This window comes from Euprymna scolopes, chromosome 26 (assembly GCF_053919585.1).
Source record: "Euprymna scolopes isolate OS-2025 chromosome 26, ASM5391958v1, whole genome shotgun sequence".
Lineage (NCBI taxonomy): Eukaryota > Metazoa > Mollusca > Cephalopoda > Sepiida > Sepiolidae > Euprymna > Euprymna scolopes.
The window spans coordinates 83,583,023-83,605,031 of NC_136507.1; the positions used below are offsets into that span (position 1 = coordinate 83,583,023).

A 22,009-nucleotide genomic window follows, 5' to 3' on the forward strand; every position below is an offset into this window, starting at 1 on the left:
TCTAGATATATCTAAGGCTTTTGACAGGGTATGGCACGGAGGTCTTCTCAGGAAAATCAGATCATATGGTATCACTGGAAGAATACATAACATAATTAAATCCTTCTTAGATAAGAGAACTGCACGCCTGTGGAATTGTCTTCCGTTTTCCTGCTTTCCGGCTGACTACAATATGGTTGTGTTCAAGTCTAAAGTAAATAAGTTCTTGATGAGCCGTTCCATATAAGTTATTAAATTTACCAAATTTTCATTACTAATGATTACTATATTGACCAACTTCTACTGTACACTCTTTAACCCTTATCCTTGAGTGGCCTCTGGGCCTTGATAATGTGGTGATGCCTTTGTAAAAAAAAAAAAAAAAAAAAAAAAAAAAAGAGAAAAATCTAGGTTGTCTTTGATATTCGTACATCTAAACAATATGATATAAATGCGGGAGTGCCTCAGGGGTTTATCCTTGGACTGCTATTATTCCTAATATTCATAAATTACCTCCATGACAAAATTGTCTGTGAGATGGGTATATATGCTGATGACACCACGCTGACACCATGCTCTTTAACATTTGATTACTTGGTTTGATTCTAGCCTTTTCCTTTAATCTATACATCTATAAAAGTGAAATTGTCTGTGTGTGTGTGTACATTTCCCTATCAAATTACTTTGTCAATTTTCAGTCTACAGACTCGAGATTTTACATAAGGGGTATTGAGATTTGGTAAAATCTTTTTAAACAGTTTTCGACCAGAAGGGGTCAAAGTTCAACGATTTGACCTTTGAAGACTCTACCAAACTCCTCCGACAATTTGTGGTCTAAACACTTGTAATTTTAGATGTAGGTTCTTTGGACCTGGATCAAACTTTTTAACTTGATTTGAGCCCAATAAATGTTAAGGGGTTAAAATTGGGGTCAAATAAAAAAAAAATTGACCTTTCAGCCAATTTTTTGTCTAAACATTTGAAATTTTACATAAAGTGTATTCAGACATAAGGCAAGCTTTTTAATCGGTTTTTGATCGAAAATTTGGCTACCAACGGGTCAAAGTTCAAAAGATTTGACCTTTGTGATCTCTAGCAAACTATTCAGCAAATTTTGCATCTAACACATTTGAAACTTTACATAAAGGATATTCAGACATGAAGCAAGCTTTTTTATCAGTTTTGGGGCGAAAATTTGGTTTAATTCGAAGTCGAAAGAGTTGACTGTTGCAGACTCAATAAACTCCTCGGCTAATTTTGGGTCCAAACACTTAAAATTTTCGATGTAGGTTAACTGGACATGAGTTAAACTTTTTAATATATATATATATATGTATATATACTAGCAAAAGTACCCGTCGTTGACTGGGTTCAAAAACAGCCTACAGAAAATGAACTCTGATTTATTAAAGTATGATAGGTTATGAAAAGGAAAGGTTGTAAATTTGAGTTGAATTTGGGGGTATCAAAACCAAAGCAAAATATGATGAAAGTAAAAATAAAATAGATAACCCCCCATAATTTATTATACCATACCTGTTCACACTGAAACACTTATCACAATAGTCTGTGGATCTATATTAAAAAACCTTGTTAAACTTTGTGATATATTTCCATTCTATGAAGGTCAGGCGAGAACGAACACCCCATAATTTTATTATACCATATTTCTTCAAACTGAAACATAATTATCAAAGTATACTTACGCAGATAGATATGAAAAATCTTTATTAAAGTTTGTGCCTATTTCCATTCTATAGAGGCCAGGCGCGTATGCAGACCCCACAATTTTATTATACCATCGCTATTTAAGTTAAAACATACTTATCAAAGTATTCTTATGTACATCTATATCAAAAACACTTGTAAACGTTTTTTTTTTAATTTTTAAATTTTTTATTTCCATACTTTGTGGACCAGGCGCGAATGCAGACCCCACAATTTTAATGAACCACCGTTCTGCCAGATCAAACATACCCATTCCTGTGTCTCGATACATCTTCTATCATTATATGTAATCAGTTTTTTAAAATAGTCAACCATATAGGAGCCTATTCGTGACCACACACACACACACACACACATAGACACATTCAGTTTTTTTATTATAAAAGAATATATATGCACATAAAGTTATGAACAGTACATAGGGCCGAGCAAAGCTGGGCTGAACTGCTAGTATATATATATATTTCAATCCTATTTACTTTGTTTCTCTAATTACCGGGATCTGCCCCTTTCTATATACAACATCAATACTGAATGGCTGCTCGATGACGGGCATTTTCAGTCTGTTCCCTACATCGCAATTGGGCCCCTCGCATAGAAATACCTCCGATTTTTTTTTTTTTTTTTTCCCCAAATTTCGTATTTGGCCTTCGGGTCAAGATCAAAGTGTAGTATCTGTTCTTCATATCTACACTTCAATTTCTTGTTCTCTGTCAATGCAGGAGAAATCCTTCATGACTAAGACAATTTTTATTTTTGTTCCTTTTCTCCACATTAAAAAACGACCCTGGTGTCTAACTCTGTCCCGTGGGGAGGCATTGTAAATAGGAACTTACGCATTTCAGGTGAAAACATCATTACGCACTTAGATGTCATGTCGAAATTAGCATAAATTCCAAAACATGATCGTTCAGAAGATGTACTGGATGCATTTTAACAAAAAAAATAAATAAATAAAAAAAAAAATAAAAAAAAATCCGCAATTATGTTCTGATATAATCTGATTAAAAATGGCGAACCCTTATTTTAAGTCAATTTAAGTCCAGGGAAATGAGTCAGTTTGTCATGCTGAATTTGTCCTTCCACATTAAAACATACGATAAAACTCGATAAGGTGCTTGTTAAAATATAGTCGGCAAATCGATTTTTTTTTTAAATATGTGGTTTTAAGCAAAAACAATATTACTTAATAGTCGTGTCGAAAATAGTAATATACCCCAAAAATTACGAAAAATCATCTGGTACAAATGTTATTGTGTTTTTAATAATAAAAAAAAAGTCTATATGTATAGATTAGAAATGTTGGAAGCAATAAAATATCCGTTTCGAGTTATATCCTCTGTGTATAAACTCTTCGCGGTCTAGTTTATAACATCTATGAAAAATGCAATTTTACCCAATTTTCCATAAAAATTACTTTTTGGTATAAATAACTTTCCACTCGATGGATTTTCGTTATTTTTGGATATATTACTATTTTCTATACGACAATTAAGTAATTAATGTTATTTTTGCTTAAAAGGACGTATTTAGAAAACTCTATCTGTCGACTCTATCTAAACAAGCACCCTCGGTGAATTCTATTTTTACTTGCAATTGTTTTTCTACCGGGTCATTTTTTTGTAATTGTTGGAATCTATACTAATTTTGACATGACACGTAAGTATCTAATATTTTCATTTGTTTAAAAATATTACCAATCTACATAAGCACCAGAAGAAAATAAATGAATAAATAAATAAAATAAGGAGTAGCTGACCCAAATGTCCGTTGAGCGAAATGTTCTAACCACCCTGCTGATATTATGTCCCTTGAGCGGAAGTTGACGAAACTTTTTTTCTTTTTTTTTTTTTTACCTGTCCTCATTTTTTTTAAACAATAAATAAATAAAAAGGAAACAGGGCGACTCGGTTTTGAATTCATCCCTGTTTCACTTGCTACCCCCAAACAAAACAATGACAAATATTATTATACACGGCTTTTTCTTAACGTTAATAATTTCTACAGGTAAGTAGAAAAAAAAACAAAACATTTAATTGACATCGAACTTTAATATTTACCTGAGTTACTTGACTTAATTAATCAACAGTAATATTTTCGTTTTTGTTGTATTTTACCTATCAGGAAATAAGCATTGATATTTTAACCTTATTTTAAAAATAATTTTATTTTTATCAGTTTATTTTATTTTAGTATTTGGAATTGACTTATGTGAATTTAAATGTCGGAGATCTGCAAGTATCAACTTAAACAGGTGCGCGTTAAAAGTACCTGTGAGAAGAAAAACTTCTCGCGGCGAGTTTCCATGGCGGAAAAGAAACAGACCACACCTGTCATGGCCCATATTAGTTTCTTTTTTTTTCTTCTCTCCACTGAAAGAATGAATTTGAAAAAAAAAAAAAAAAAAAAAAAAAAAAAAAAAAGGTGAATTACTTTTCTTATTAATAATGTCGGTTAAATAAATTAACTTCAATTTAAAGTTAAGAGTTAAATATTAAATCGGTTAATGATAAAATTAAAACAAGATTGTTTTGTATTTTTGGTGCTAGTGCAGTGAGTGCACCTATTGATCCGCGCTATTTTTTTAAATCGTATTTCCAAGTTTAATTAAATTTTTATGATATGTTTTTTTTTTATTATTATTCAATTGTAAGGTTAAAATACAGAATAGGTACAAAACGCACTCTCCTCCCCATGTTAAGAATAGCTTTTTAAATAATAACGTTATTATTTCAGCACGGATCAATAAGGGCATGAGTTACCGTATATATATATTTTTTTTTTTCAATATTTTTGTAGAGATGAAAGTTTTACTGGTAAACTTTACAATTAGCGACATTACTTGTTTTAAAGGAAATACGCATTGAAAATTTGTCAAAACTTTTTGTTTGCCTGATTATTTGTGATCTATTTGCGTTGAATTTAATATTTGAAAGAAGGGTGCTTGTTAGGATACAAGCAACATACCAATTATAAAAAATATGCCCTTTTAAGCAAAAACAATATTACGCACTTAATTACCGAAAATAGTAATATATCCAAAACTTACGAAAAAAATCGGTACTTGATTGAGTAGTTTTTTTTTTATTTGTACAGTGAAAAAACAAACAAACAATTTGTTATGATACCGAGCAAAAGGTTCGATTTTTAAGAAGAAAATTAGTACTAAAGATGGGGAGGGAGTGTCGGCGCTTTAAATTGAGTTATCTCCCCGTGGCATGTTAAAAAATTCAGATATGGCTGACTTCGACGCGCTCTCATAAAAAAAAAAAACGTGTTTTTCCGCTGTAAAAAAAAAAAAAAAAAATAATAATAATACTCTATCAAATTAAGTGAACATTTTGGTAAATGTTTACTTTAACACCGACCAATAAAATTTGGTTCTTTGAAAGGTTTTCGGGGTCGCTGACAACGAATCTGATATTCAAACCCGTCGCCAATTTACCTTTTGCATGGTATTAACCCCTGAACCTAGCACTATTTTGCGCCGTCACCGTATTCGTTAACGCAACGCGTGGATAGTTCTTATTGAAATGTATGCGCGTAGTCACATGATCTTTCACAAGGCGCATGGATACATGGCGGATATTTTAAATAACAGGAAATATTTTTCATAAAAAAAATAGTTCTCATCTCCTTTAAATACTTTAAATAACATTTAAAAAAATAGTTTTCACCTCATTTATTGTAAAAATAATGTCAGTAAGTTTTCACGAGCGGTTTACAAAAAACATTTTTTTTTTTGTTTTTTTTATGGGAGTATTCAATTGTAGAATTTGTATTGATTTTAACAGGTGCTTCTGCAGTTTAATTTATCGTTTTTCCGTAAGTAACGCGCCGACTTCTGCTCGGTGTATGTCGGCGCGTTACTTACGGAAAACAATAAATTTGCGTGGGGGGGGGGCTTTACTTATGGAAAAACGGTAAATTAAACTGCAGAAGCGCCTGTTAAATGTTGTACAAGTTCTATAATTGAATACCCCCCCTAAAAAATGTTTTTTGAATACCACTCGTTAAAACTTATTTTATTTTTTATTTTTTTATCACTTAAAAACATCAAAAACTACGTGACACAGAAAAATGAACCACATTTCTTTGTTTTTGAAAAACTTTCTTGCTATTTCAAATGTCTGCTAAAAAATTCTTCCGCGATGTGACAAGTCACTTTACTACGCGCGTGCCCGCGCAATCGCATCATATAAAAATAGTATAAACGAAGGCGGTGATGGCACAAAAAAATGCGAGGGTTCAGGGGTTAGTACCATGCAAACGGTAAATTTGCGACGGGTTTGAATATCAGATTCGTTGTCAGCGACCCTGAAAACTTTTAGAGAACCAAATTTTATTGGTCGGTGTTCTGTTGTAGTTAAAGTAAACATTTACCAAAATGTTTTTTCGGAGATCTTCTGTCCAAAACGGATGCGTACAAGATAATCTTTTTTCGATATTTTCATTTTTTAATGTCTTGATTAAACTGTACAAGTACCAAAAAATCGTGTAGCAATTTATTTTTCGTTAAAAGTAATTTCGTACTTATTCACTTTTGTTACCGAGTTGAAATCACATTATTTAGAAAGCCATTCTTAACATGGAGAGTGTTTTGTAATTGTACTTTCATTGAACAATTTAAGATATCGTAAAACTTGAATTAAACTTAAAAATACTATTTAAAAAAAATAGCACGGTAATAAAAGTGCATAAGCACTGTAATTTTTACGGAAAATTGGGTAAAATCATATTTTTCTTAGACGCTGTGAAATAGGCAGTAACAGTCTACACGCAGGGGACATAACTGAGATGAATATATTGGATTTGTTTATGGCTGCAATATTTGTTGTCGATAGCGACAGACTTTTTCTTTTCTACTAAAAATACATTACTGCTATTCTACTGGATGCATTTTCGTAATTTTTGGACATTACTCTTTTCGACGTGACAATTAAGTAATATTAATTTTGCTTAAAACCACATATTTAAAAAATCGATTAGTTGACTATATCTTTGGTTTATGTTATTATACACATAGATTCAAAAAAGTGGTAAAAAAAATATATATCACAAATAAATGTTATCAAAGGCAAGATAAGTTACTCTTCTACCTATTTGGGAAGGTTTTTAGTGGTTTTACTCACTTTAAAACGTTTAATCGAAATTCATAAAGTGTTTATCGATATATTTTAAAAAGAAAAATAGCGGCATGCTTGCTATTTAACATGGTAAGTTTGGAAAAATGAGTTCAAACAAAAAAATTATACAAAATATGTCCGTCTATGCCAGAATAACATAGTTATTTCTAATAGAACAACTAGGACAAAAATAAGGTGCCTTCCCCTCTTTTTTTCTTCAAATTCAGTCTCTGCATGATCTGTAAAAGAAACTTCTCTAATTTCTAAAGGATACAAATGCTTTAAGGACTGGATTTGTTCACAAACATCCCTTAATATAGAGATGGAACAAAGTCGTCCATTCTGCCTACAAATGAGACAAAGAACTTTACCAAGAATCCAGAATGGCCTGGTCCGGTTTAGCAGCTCATTAAAACAATATCACCGACTGATATTTTCTCAGATCAATGACTTCCTGTCCAACTCGACCCCCACCCCGGAGGGTTGGGCACCAAAGTTCAAGCAAAGACCATATGTGGGGGCAACCCCGCATATAAGACCATTACTCTTGTAGCAATCAATTATTGGTCAATGTAGGGGAAACCCTTCATACCAATTGTCACTATCCAGCTCCTCTACTCCCTGGGGAGCTGGATCCCCCTTTCCCTGCCCCCTCCCTCTCTCTCCACATTAAAAATCGGCCTTGTGCCTAATTTGCTCAGTGGGAAAGCAAATAAATCCGACAATGACTTCCTGTCCTTTTCTCCCAAGGAAACGAGATAATAGTTTTGCCAAACTTTACGGAATTCCTCCAAAGTCCTCCCTTACAGAGATTCTAACAATTCAATCTTACTTGGGGGTTCAGGACAGAAATCCTCAAACTCATGATTTTCCAGTAATAAATGCAGGCTTGAAAAACTAGTTTGCACAAAATGGTTTAGGATCAAAATATCTAGACCTTTGTCAGAAGAAACTATATAACTGAGTCATCTGTCGTTAACAGCTTCCTCAACATCTAAAATGATAAAATCTACCACAACCTGAAAGAAGGGACAAACAATATTAACTCTTTGCACAGGCAACTGAGATCCTCTTGGTAAGGAGTTCATGTCCAAATAGCAACAACTCTGATTCATTTCGTTAATGATTAGTTTCGTCAGGTGATAACACTTTCTAACTGGATGCTTCAATTGATAAGGATGGATATAAAGAACCTCAATACGACTTGAAGATCAAATCAAACCATTTTCATCCAAGAACAAACCAATACTAGCGACTGTTGGCAGCATATTTTTTACACACGTTTTATTTAAATAGTGAAGGTCCTTCAAGAACTCTTCTCTTTACGTATCTCCCAATAGTAACAATTTAGCCTTAATGGAGGTGTCTGTTTGTCAGCGCTTCAGTTTAATGAATTCCAAAACTAAAAAATTAATCACAGTTAATGATGAAAATTTAGATATCTCCAAAGGCCTTTGTCAGTATCAGTGTCATCTGTATACAAATATGAGATGATTCTCTTAGTGTTGTTAAGACACAGAAAGTTGAGCAGTCCTGCATTCAATACTGACCATAGACCAACAAATCATGATACTGGCAGAACTTAGAAGAAATACCTCAAGTAAGTCTACAGGCTTCTGGGATGTAGGAACATGTTAATAAATGATTTGAGTGTTAAATTCATTCTTTAACTTCTTCAGGTTTTTTAACATTCTTAATATAGTTTTCGACAAATCTATTGCCTTTAGATGATTTTCAGTTAAGGATCCAAGATAAAACAACCTGAGCATCAGTAATGAGACACATTGACTCGATGACAACTTAAGTCATTAATCTCAAAACGTTAGGAAGTATCTTACAGGCTAAGTGTATAACTAAAAGTGCAAGAGCGGGTAGAGATTTTCTTCTTTTGAGAGGAGCAAGCTTGGCCTTTGCAAAAATCAAAAGAACATTCCTTTCCTTGTTTAGCATACAGGGAAAAGCCATAAACCTCCTTTGAGGCATCAGAGGGGCACAAGAATTTGGTAGGAACACTTTCTCTTTAAGCCCTTCTAAGAAACTTCACCTTGCTCAATCGACTTAACTCCCTCTGCCAATAACCTCCAGTCATCATGCAGTTCCCATAGAAATTTCTTATCCCAAGACCACTTCATTTTCCATAGATTGCTAATAAGAATTTTTCCTCAAATAGTAACAGGAAGCCACAAGGACAAAGAATCGCGAAAAATTGTGCTAAAAAGTGCGCTTAGTGTCTGACGTTAAATTTGAACTCAACCTTAGATCAAAAGTCTCAAACTCAAATCCAACTGTTCTCTTCTCTCTGCACTTTCCACACTGACCCCCAAAATAAAGAAGACGGCTCTTTTATAGAAAGATCCAACCACATCTCATGTGCATACTCCCACCCCCCTCTCGTCACATCACGTGATCATCAGTCCATAAATACCAGGGGGCGGCCATTTTTATTTTCTCTTTTTTTTTCTTTCCTAACACGAGCCGCATGAGGTAAGGTTCTTTACTTTTAACCACAAGCCCCCTTGATCTCTAAGATCAATAATTAGCATCATAGTCCGCCATCCATGCTGGGTGTCTTCGTTCACGGTGCGATTGTCGAAGAGGCTCTTCTTCAGACACTTCAACATCAGCATCAACCTCCCTTTCCTCTGATTGCAAGGACACTCTCCGTATATCTAAAATGTGACGAGGCATTCCATCAATCGCTACCTTGATTTTGGAGAGTACTTCAGTCACTGTACCTTTTCCCCAGCGAGTTGTGCAACGAGAATTGGGTGGTTTCACCCACACCTCTTCACCAACTGCGATGTCCACACAGGCCTGTTCTTCTCTCTGTGTTACAGCCAATGGATGTCACCATTCATAAGAAAAAATAGACCGGTGCGGCACTGAATTTTTGTCTTGACCAGCCTTCGGCATCATATTATACAAAAAAAACTGCTTCTTGGGGTGAAATCTGGCTTCTTGATGCCACAGCTTTTATAGTGCGATGATGCCTCTCTATAATTCCATTTCCACTTGGACGGTATGCAGCTCTAAAATATAGCCCCACATTCCACTTTGCACATAAGTCTCTAAAAACTTCCAAGCGGAAAGACGTACCATTATCCACCAACACCTCTTCTACTGGCCCCCTTTCCATAAAAACCTCCTCGCCAACTCTACCTCTTCTGCTTTTTCATTCTTGATTTTCCGCCATATCGCTACTCTCCCAGGCCCACAATCAATCATAGTTACATGCGGTTCTTGTTGATAATGGGTGATGGCAATAGCCAATCTCTGCCAATTCTCTTCAACATGCAGTTCCCCTTTTTCATGTCTAACCGGTGCAGGGTCGATTGATTGGCATTCCCTACATTGTTCCACCACGTTTTGGACGTCTTGCATTGTGACGTGCGGGTTTACTTTTCTTGCCAGGTAAAGGGTCCGTTTTTTTCCAAAATGATGCAGCTTATGCAGGCCTTTTAAATTCTCTACTGCACAACATGCTGGAGCCCTGTCTCTTTCCTTGTGTAGCCAGGCTTTCTTGACTCTTGTCAGCCCATCTGCTTTATTTTTTGTGACGGAACTAAGGTAATAGTTACCTTTAGTTCAAATTCTCGAACCAAGTCTCCCAGTGCTCCAAGTCTACGCTTGATAAGCATCTCCGCTGCTCCTTTTGTTTTGATCTGCTTATCACCAGACAGCTCCAATTTAATCCACAACACCGTTTTAATGTTCACTATCTTTTAGAGCCGGATAGATGCCTTTCATCACAGCATTGAGTTACGCAACATTGATATGGGCGCTATCATCCTTTTTGTGTAGCCAAGCAGCATCTTCAACAGCCACTTCTCCTATTTCCAATAATACCCCTAATGCTACACTGCTAGCATCAGTCCATATTACCCCTTCATGGCCCTCCTTTACATGCTATTCTCCTCTCACAGGGTCCATTTTTTTTTCACTTCTTGTATCATAAGAAGCACTTTTTGATCAACTGCATCTTCCCAACTGTCTGTCCCAGCCTGCCTTTTAATAAAACTGCACGCAGTTCGCAGCCATCCAGCTATTGGGTAGTGGTCAACCAGCTTTCCACATATAGAAAAAAGCTCTCTCTTGGCTAGGTCAACTTTGGCTTCAGGGATCTCGTTTCCTCGCCCAAACATCAATTTTCCTGCCTTATTGTTCTGTAGTCGAAATCCCAAAGCCATTCCGTTTTCCAGTGACTCGGGCGGTTTTGTCATCAGTCCATATGCTTTGATATGCTCTCTCACCCTTTCCGCAGTCACCTCTGTTTCGTCCACTAGTACATCGTCGATGTAAGAGCAGGTGCCTATCTTCACTGCATCGTCTTTGGCCAACACTGTCTTAAGAACTGCCGTCATTATCTTTGGTGCGAAGTTCAGACCAAATCCTAATCTGGTCAGACAATAAACTTAACCTTTGTACTCTACCAATTGATATTTCCACAATTTCTAATCCACATGAAGTTGGAGGTAGGCTGACTTCAGGTCCACAATTTTAGTTGCCTGCTTCATCCTCCTCCATTTCTTACGACTTCTTCACACACGTCGATTCCATCCTTTGTGTGACAAGCGACAAACTTGTTCAGCTCACGGAAATCCAACACTGGCCTAACTTTCTTCTTAATAGGTTGGACCACAGCCATGAGTGGCAAAATTCCTTCAACTTTCCCTGACCACGGCATTAATATTCCTTCATCTATCCATCTCTCATCTTCTTTTTCAAACTGCGGCTCCGCAGCTCCTTTCAGTGTGCTTTTGTAGCAGCTGACACGATTCGTCAATACAGGTGGCTCCGCGGTCCATCGCCATTCTACCATCCATTTTTCGCCATTGAAGCAGGCTTGAAAGTCATCATCCTCAATCAGACACGGTCGGGGTTTCGATGGTTGGTTGGTATTACCCCTGGTTATGCTTCCTGTTATTCCCGATGCACTCTGATTGCCAAACTTCACCTGGCCTTTACCAATAGTAGCTCCTCCCAGTCGGTCTATCGCATCCAGGCCCAGCACCACATCAATTCCTGCAACCAGTCTATCCAGCACGATCACTCTTAGCCGCAATGGCATATTCCTTACTACAATCTCCACATCGGCCTCTTCACAGCATTCCACTTCTCTGCCATCCACTGCTCTAATGTTGCTGGTTCCATTCCAAGAGTTGGCGATGCTCGTAGTAATGAGTGTTGTTGTACATCCAGTATCAACAAGAGCTCTAGCCCTCTTTCCATTGATGGTGATCACTAACTGTGGCAACAAACTCTCATATGCCTGTTCAGTATAAAAGGGGTGACTACTGGTACAATAGCACCCCTTTACTCGTTTTCCGGAAGCGAAGGGCAATTCCTGCTAATGTGCCCTACTTGGCCACACCGAAAACAGATAATGTCTGGCCGTGGCTCCCTAAAGTCACTCATCAGGTGTGGTCCTTGACATCGAAAGCATTTACTGGTAAATCCACGGCCTTGCTTCATTACTGGTTGTCAATGTAAAAATTATTGGATAGAACAGTAAATACTTCATTATAAGTTCAGCATGATATTTGAGTATGAAACTTGAGATGAACATTAAAACCAAAGATAATGGATTTATACACCATCCTTTAGAAAAATACAAAATCAATTTTTATCCTTTGCAGTCCTTAGACAGACTTACAAAATATCTTCCTAAGATCTCCTGGAAGCACATGATCGTTTTTCCTAAATGCTACTAACAAGTCCAACAATTTAGCAGTCAAGTTAACTCCCAAATATGCAGCTCCATTCAGAGAATTGCCTTTACACTGCCTTTTAAATGAACAAATGAAAACTAGAATAATCTTAGTGGTGACTTCTGCAGTTTGTTTGATGACAGAATGATGGAGAATCCAATAATGTTTTCTGAAGTTTTCCCAGGATACATCTAGGAGTCCAATAATGTCAGGGTTTTTTTTTTTTCTTTTTTTCATACTCCCGGAAGACATTATATAGTCTTTATATACAGGGTGTCCCAATAAAATGTATACACTCTTTAAATTATCTCAACTTGCTACATGAATACGCTATGCCATGTTCCCAAGAGATGTTTAGGAATAAATAATGGCACTTCCAGCAGGATGGAGCACTTCCCCACTATCATCATGACGTAAAAGCAGATAGTCATCTGCAAAACAGATGGTTAAGATGAAGAGGTAGTATCGAATACTGTCCATGCTCACAGAATTTGAACCCCCCACCGGATTTTTCTCTTTTTTTGAGGCGATGTGGGGGGGGGGCATGTTAAACACAAGATTCACACCACAAAACGAGCCACAATGAATGAGCTGAAAGCAACCATTGAAAGAAGATGTGTCAACATACTAATTGAACTGATTAGTAACGTTTTTGATCCAATCAGTGAGCGTTGTCAGCTTTTCATGGACCACAATAACCAATAATTTGAACACTTTTGATAATTAACTGGTTTCTATATTTGTTCACAGTATTTTGATGCATAAAACTTTTCTTTCTTATAATAAATGTTGGTTTTATGGTCATTTAAAGAGTGTATACTTTTTATTGGAACACCCTGTAGTCCCTTTTTCTCCAGAGTCCACTACTCTTTCCAGAATTTTAAGGGACATAATTTGACTTTGTTCTCATCCCAAGAAAGATCAATGTGATATCTCTTTCTTTAAAGTCTTTTTGTCCTCATCATATGATGACAACTCAGAATTCTTGTCCATACCAATTGAGTCGAGAAAAATAAAATCTTTCAATTCCACATTGGACTGAGAATTCTTCAGTAAATGGTCTGCAAGGATCAGGAAATCAAGACCAGATTCAATACTTCCTCGAAAAGTTAGTTTGAACACTTAGATAACTGGCAGATTGAAGGAATGGGGGGGGGGCATGTTTTTTATTAACCTTCTTCAACCCCCCCCCCCCCGAAACAACTCCTGTATCTGAAAAGAATGATAGCATTAGAAGTTTGCCGAGCAGATCCATTCAGATATTTAATCAAACTAAAATTCAAGTGCTGGATCAGATCCAAACCTATAATACAATCCAAGGTGGAATTGTTTAAGTTATTATAACTTGAACTTAGACAGTATCCCACTTCTTTTATATTTATCACAATCTCGTCAAAGCGAGGGATATTCAATTTCAAATTGAACCCATCCATAAACAATGCATCAGAGGAAAAGGGCTTTTGAGTTTCTAATTTAAAGAAGACTTCAAGATTAATATTTTTTGTGCCTATAAATTTACTTATGGTCATATTAAGAGGTTCCGAGTATATACTCTTTCAAGAAAGCAATTTTTTGTACACGACACTGGAAAAGAACAAACCTTGGCTGCTAATGTCTATTTTCCTTCACTGATACATGCAGCATGAGACTTCTACATTTGTAGAAATAATTATGTTTATGCAAAAATTTATTTATGGGAAGAAAATTCAAAGATGAAAGACCCTTGAAGAATATAACACATCCTTTCATGTCGAAAAATCACTGGAAACAAACTGCACCTTTATTTGGTGCCTCACCTGTGTATTTGAAAAATGTTCAAAGGTAACTTCCAAAATGCAACAGCGGAAGTGCTCTAGGCGATATGAATTCCAACAATTTTTGTTTTGTCATGGGTATGTACATCAGGAAGTTTTTTTTTTTTTGTATTTTAAGTAAATTCTGAAAAAGCACTAAAAATCCTCTTCATTGACCTAATATAAAAATGAACATCAAGTCCAGGTTGGCAATTAAACTTTTTGATTTTATTTCTGGCATGACAAAAAATCATATACCTCTTTACTAAGAGGTTAAATACAAGGTCGGGGGCAGTATTTTTTTTTTTTTCATGCCCGCCATCAATACCAATCAAGATTTTGTCTCATCTGGCTCAAATTAACCATTCAGGAACAACCAATTAAATTAAAAAATAAATGAATAAATAAAAACAAATAAACATAGATATGAACATGTAAAAAAAAAAAAAAAAAAATTAAATAAATGTTGTCGATTTATTAAAATTAAAACCCTTTTTACGATTTAAATATTTGCCGATTTTATATTTTATTTTTGGTTTACCTGGTTTTCCCTGTAAAATTTCTTTTTGTATTTTACATAAAAAAAAAAATTTCAATTATTTTTTTATTTTTGTTCTGCCATTTTTATTGTAACCATAGAATACATTTTAATAACTGTGATTAATGCGAGAAAAACGATACAAAGTATTGGAATTGTTTAAGAAATCAAAAAGGAAAAGAATTTCAAAGGCATTTTGGTTTGAAGCAATGTTACACTATACTTTATCTTTTCGGCCCTTGATCAATTGAAGAGAAATCACTCTAGATTGAGGAAGAAATTTGAGCATGGTTTCTGAAGAATTACAATTCATCCTCCATTGGCATCCTTGATCAGGAAGCTGAGAATGAGGCTCCATGCAGATTTCACTGTCAAGATTTTATTCACAAAAGCCAGTCTTTCAGTGTTTCGACACATCGAATTTAGCATCTCCAAGATTTCTTTGCACAGACATGGAGTACAGACCTGTCTGGGAACTCAATGTCTCCCACATCTGTTTCAGAGAAATGAGACCAGAAGGCGCCAGAGAACTTTTAGGTAGTTCATAGGCAAAAGAAATATGGCTGCTCTCTGAAGAATTAGAGGAAAAAACATGAGAAGGACATGCCTCAACTCTACCTGTTTAAGATTTTTCTTTTAAAACCAAGTCTTAATCAATGCTGTCACTGTTCAATTCCTATAAAGTTGGAAACCTGGTTTGAGCCACATCCTGAGAATTTGAACCAGAGCGTCAGCCCAGAAATATGCAGCAGGAAGCATGGCATTACCACTCCAAGTACCTAATCGTAGTCCAATCGTCTTGCTGTGGTTAGTCTTGAAGCTTTTAATCTTATCTTTTAAGTTAATCCACCGCTTACACATAGTATGAATCCCTTAAATATTAGCCACCGAACCGTCATTAATCTTCTTGGAAAACCGAGACATATCCTCTCAAATTCGTTACCAAGATTATAATACAAAGTTCAGCTGTCGCTTCTAGCATGAAATAATCACCACTCGAAATAACTTGTGGGATAAAACCAGACTCTAGCTAAACTGTTGTATGCGCACAATCAGTAGAAGGCAGTAACTTACTGAGTTTATTTCAGCCAAAAAATTCTGAACTCAACTATATGATCATATAGTCTATGCTAGTATTTTCTGATACTTGTGAATAAATATATAGACTGGATTTTCTACAAACCGCTCGGTTGGTCCTGGATATGACCTTAAACTGTATCCGATGGTGAGGCCCCAGCTTGCAGACTTTGGGGAGTGTGGAGGCACCCCTTAATTGCCATTGCTCCCAGGTCCACTCTGACCCGGAGTGGTAATACCTGTTAGGGTCCCAACTATGGGTTAAATAGAAACCGAGTGAAAAAAAAACAACAAATATATTCTATTAAAAAAATTTTCTTCAAAATTACTGGATTCGGTATTAAATAACCTGAAAAGGGTTGATATGCCGTAAAACAAAAACAACCAACAAACCATTCGAACAAAAGAATATAGCAGCAACTATAACAACAAACAATTCTATACAAATGATAATGCATTATTTTACCATCAAGGAAAAAAAAAAAGGCCCCCCACCGCCAATCTTTCACAAAAAACACCCGACTAGCTGAAACCACTGTCAATAATTTTCCCCACTCTTTATCCGTGCCTAAATCAAAACGTAGATTCCATGAACAAAGCTTCTTAGAACTGCACACCTGTGGAACTCTCTGCCGCTTGTTTGTCCCCCCCCCCCGGAATTTAACTTGGATGTCTTCAAGTCCAACACAAACAAATTCCTGATGAACCGCCCCCTTAAATAATGACACCTTATCAAATCCCCAATACTAACTATTACTACGATACTATCCCACTGATTAGTGTACACACAATAACCCTTATCCCTGAGTGGCTCCTGGGCCTTGATAAGTGGTGACACCCATGTAAAAAAAAAAAAAGTGTTTTTTAAAAATTTTCTTGGATATCAGCACTTATCAAGACCGAAAGTCCACTCAAGGATAATGGTTAAAACCATTTGCTTTTAAATTGATAGGACACAAGGATAATATCACTAAATCTAGTACTGAATTGATTGCGAGAAAAATATCTATGTAGGCGTTAAAAAAATGTTTTTGTGTTAAATATCTAACATATAAAAGGTTATATATCTGTCTGTCTGTCTCCATATTTTCAAACTTTATCTCCTCTGAAATTAAGTCACAGAGCGGCGCTAGGGGCATCAAATGATTGAAGATTTTATGGACCGTTCTTTTATGGGTCTTTAGCCGGTTTAATATAGTTTAAAGGTTTCAAAATTGAAAAAAAAATCGTTATAAATTTTGTTCTTTCATCTTAGTTTATTTTTAAGCAGTTCATATGCATGTCATGTTGGTACAGTGGTAACGTCACCAGCTTGGAATGCTACAGTTTCGGTTTCGATTCCAGCTGGTGGCACCCAAATATTTTTATTTATTTTTTACTTTTGAAATCCCGACTCTATAATAATATATACAAAATCTGGACAAATTAAAATATCATATTTAAGCGTATTTTACGCCTGGGCAAGCCCCCCCCCCCACCTGCTAGATATTACATAAGAGTAATTTTGAGTTAATATTTATTTTCTTTTAAGCATCTAAACACAAGAAAGACATGATTTAAATATATATAAAAATTAGCCAACATGGCTACCTTTACTTTCTTCATTTCGGTGCAAAAAGCCTTGACCTTATTGACCGAAAAAAAAAAAAAACAAACAAAACACTACAATCCAAAACGGAAAAAGAAACAAGCCAAAATTGAAAACTTAAAGCAAAAACTGAAATAAGACTGAGAAACTACCATGAAAAATATTTTATTTACAAACATTGTTTAATCATAAAGCAATTTCATTTTCCGTTTCGGATCACAGCATTTCCCTTTTTCAATCAACAAGGTCCAAATTTTATGTTTCACAGTTAAGCAGCTAAAGATAGCTATGTTGGTTAGTTTATAACTAATGTTTACATTTTTTTAACAAAGGAATCACCACTTATCAAGGCCCGGAGGCCACTAGAGGATAAGGGTTAAAGAGTGTACAGTAGTTAATGGGACAATATCGTAGTAATCCTTAGTAGTGGACATTTGACAAATTGGATTACTTACTTGGACGGCTAATCAAGAACTTGTTTACATTGAACTAGAAAATTACCATATTGTAGTCGGCTGGAAAGCGGCGAAAACGGAACAGAGTTCCACAGGCGTGGATTTCTAAGAAAGAAGCTTTGTTAATGGAATATACGTTTAGGTTTAGACACAGATAAAGTGTGGGGAAAATTATTGATAGTGGTTTCAGCAAGACGGGTGTTTTTCATGAAAGTTTGGCAAGGAGCGATCATAGATTGGAGATCAGACGCGTACTTGCCATAAAAATAACGATAGAACAGAGACAGGCTCACAATGTTTCTTCTGTGGTAAACAGTTTGCAAGGAAGAGAAAAGGGCATCCCCCACTAGGCTACGAAGTTTATTTTGAACTCTGTCAAGGCAGGATAAGATTCTTCTAGCAGCTCCTACACAAATGTGACAACAATACTCTATCCTAGGACATACTTGCAGAGAATTGCATCGACAGTGAGATATCTACTGAAGTGGTAGGATGATCCTATCATCTTTGCAGCAACCTTGGCAACAGATTTGATGTACACGTTCCATTTTAGATCAGGAGTAAAGGTCAGACTAAGAAGCTTGTCAAAAACATGGAGCCTCCCCAAGATGAGAGCCATTTATTACGTTGATGCCAGATAGGGGTCAGAGAATCGATGATGAAAAGATAGAAGCTTGATTTTAGATGGATTAAGATTAACTAGCCAGCTTTTTCTCCATTGCACCACATGCTCAAGATCAGAAAGGAGAGAATAAGATAGATCTTAGTCTTTTACAGAGAGAATTCAAAGTTTGAGGATAGAAATTATTTGAGTAGAAGGCTGTCCATCATCTAGGGATCTCTATGGGTGGGGTTTTAATTTTGTATTTTAATCCTCACATTCCATGAGTGATGTTTCTGACAAAGGGGAAAGAATTACTGTTTTCTGGGGTAGAATCTATTCTATCTAACACTTATCATTGGCTTGTTTTTTTTTTATTTTAATTTTATTTTTATTTAGCTCCTTATATCAAGTTATTTTCAAATAATAGGATATTCCATTGTGACGGATATACAATTCAGAGAACAAAACACAAGATATTAGAGAACAGTCTTCATTAACTCAAAGATTAAATTGTTTCTAAAATATATTAAAAATGTTAAAAAAATAAAAAAAGAAGTAAATTTGAACCTTTTTGGATTTGACCCAAAAAATTCATTCCCAAAAAAAGACATATGATGAATGTACATAAAAATGTAAAATCACAACATTAAACAGTAAAAATAAAATTTATTTTGAATGTATATATACATTATTTTGAAAGTATATATACATTATTTTGAATATATATATACATTATTTTGAATATATATATACATTATTTTGAATATATATATACATTATTTTGAATATATATATACATTATTTTGAATATATATATACATTATTTTGAATATATATATATATATACATTATTTTGAATATATATATATATACATTATTTTGAATATATATATATACATTATTTTGAATATATATATATATATACATTATTTTGAATATATATATATATATACATTATTTTGAATATATATATATATATACATTATTTTGAATATATATATATATATACATTATTTTGAATATATATATATATATACATTATTTTGAATATATATATATATATACATTATTTTGAATATATATATATACATTATTTTGAATATATATATATACATTATTTTGAATATATATATACATTATTTTGAATATATATATACATTATTTTGAATATATATATACATTATTTTGAATATATATATACATTATTTTGAATATATATATACATTATTTTGAATATATATATATATACATTATTTTGAATATATATATATATACATTATTTTGAATATATATATATATACATTATTTTGAATATATATATATATATATACATTATTTTGAATGTATATATATACATTATTTTGAATGTATATATATACATTATTTTGAATATATATATATATACATTATTTTGAATATATATATATACATTATTTTGAATATATATATATATATACATTATTTTGAATATATATATATATACATTATTTTGAATATATATATATATACATTATTTTGAATATATATATACATTATTTTGAATATATATATACATTATTTTGAATATATATATATACATTATTTTGAATATATATATATACATTATTTTGAATATATATATATACATTATTTTGAATATATATATATACATTATTTTGAATATATATATATACATTATTTTGAATATATATATATACATTATTTTGAATATATATATATACATTATTTTGAATATATATATATATATACATTATTTTGAATATATATATATATACATTATTTTGAATATATATATATACATTATTTTGAATATATATCTATACATTATTTTGAATATATATATATATACATTATTTTGAATATATATATATATACATTATTTTGAATATATATATATACATTATTTTGAATATATATATATACATTATTTTGAATATATATATATACATTATTTTGAATATATATATATACATTATTTTGAATGTATATATATACATTATTTTGAATGTATATATATACATTATTTTGAATGTATATATATACATTATTTTGAATGTATATATATACATTATTTTGAATGTATATATATACATTATTTTGAATGTATATATATACATTATTTTGAATATATATATATACATTATTTTGAATATATATATATACATTATTTTGAATATATATATATACATTATTTTGAATATATATATATACATTATTTTGAATATATATATATATATACATTATTTTGAATATATATATATATATACATACATTATTTTGAATATATATATATATTATTTTGAATATATATATATTTTTTTGAATATATATATATTATTTTGAATATATATATATATATATACATAATTTTGAATATATATATATATATATATATATATTTCAGAGGAAACATAATTTAATTTAAATACCAAAAAACAAGAAATGGGCAGGTGAAATTATTAAAATTACCTTAAGGCCTTATCGTCTGACCCTCTAAGAGGAAACGTCAGAATGATAAATTAAAAACTAAGAAAACGAATGAGGGAAGAAGGGATGATACTTTTCGTATGGAAATAAAAATCCAGAAAAGATTTCTTCAACTTCATAAAAGTGGATTTATTTCTAAGGAGATTTATGATAGAATCCGACCCATTGGCTCTCAAAGGCCTAGAATGTACGGTTTACCCAAGGTCCATAAACCCAACATTCCTTTGCGACCCATTTTATCTATGCTGGGTTCTGCACAACACGAACTTGGTAAATGGCTGGTTGATCTTCTTAAACCTGTGCTTTCTTTTTATTCGGTCCATTGTATCTCTGATTCTTTTCAATTCGTATCTCAGATACAAAAATGACCTTTATCTAAAAATACCGAGTTCTTGGCTTCCTTTGACATTAATAGTCTTTTTACTAATATACCTTTGGATGAAACCATTGGTATTTGTGCTGACTATCTATACCGTGGCCCCTTAAAATCTCCACAATTTCCTGAACGAATTTTCGTTGAACTGATGGAACTTGCTACTAAATCAGTCTCCTTTAGTTTCAACAATATTATGTACCGTCAAATTGATGGGATATCTATGGGTAGCCCTCTTGGTCCTTCGTTAGCCAACATTTTCGTTGGATTTTTGGAAAACGAATTATTTTCCAAAATTACTAAGCCAGCATTCTACACACGCTACGTTGATGATACTTTTGCATGCTTTCCCTCTCGGAGTGAAGCTGAACAGTTTCTTCGTCTTCTTTGCAACCTGCATCCATCTTTACAATTTACTATGGAGGTTGAAGACTGTAGCTCTCTCCCATTCCTCGACGTTCGTGTTTCTAAAGTTGGTACTACGTTTGAGACCTCTGTTTATAGAAAACCTACATTTACAGGGCTCTATCTTAATTGGTTTTCTTTTGCCCCT

General features: G+C 33.5%; 1 protein-coding gene across 1 annotated transcript in view; it reads left to right on the plus strand.

Annotated features, from left to right (window-relative positions):
• The first annotated feature begins 3,537 nt into the window (after positions 1-3,537).
• Positions 3,538-22,009, plus strand: part of LOC145248237 (UPAR/Ly6 domain-containing protein cold-like) — a 35,850-nt gene continuing 17,378 nt past the window's right edge. The window contains exon 1 of the mRNA XM_080110117.1: positions 3,538-3,714. Coding sequence (XP_079966243.1) covers positions 3,663-3,714 — 52 coding nt within the window. The 5' untranslated portion in view covers positions 3,538-3,662. The remainder of the gene's footprint in view (positions 3,715-22,009) is intronic.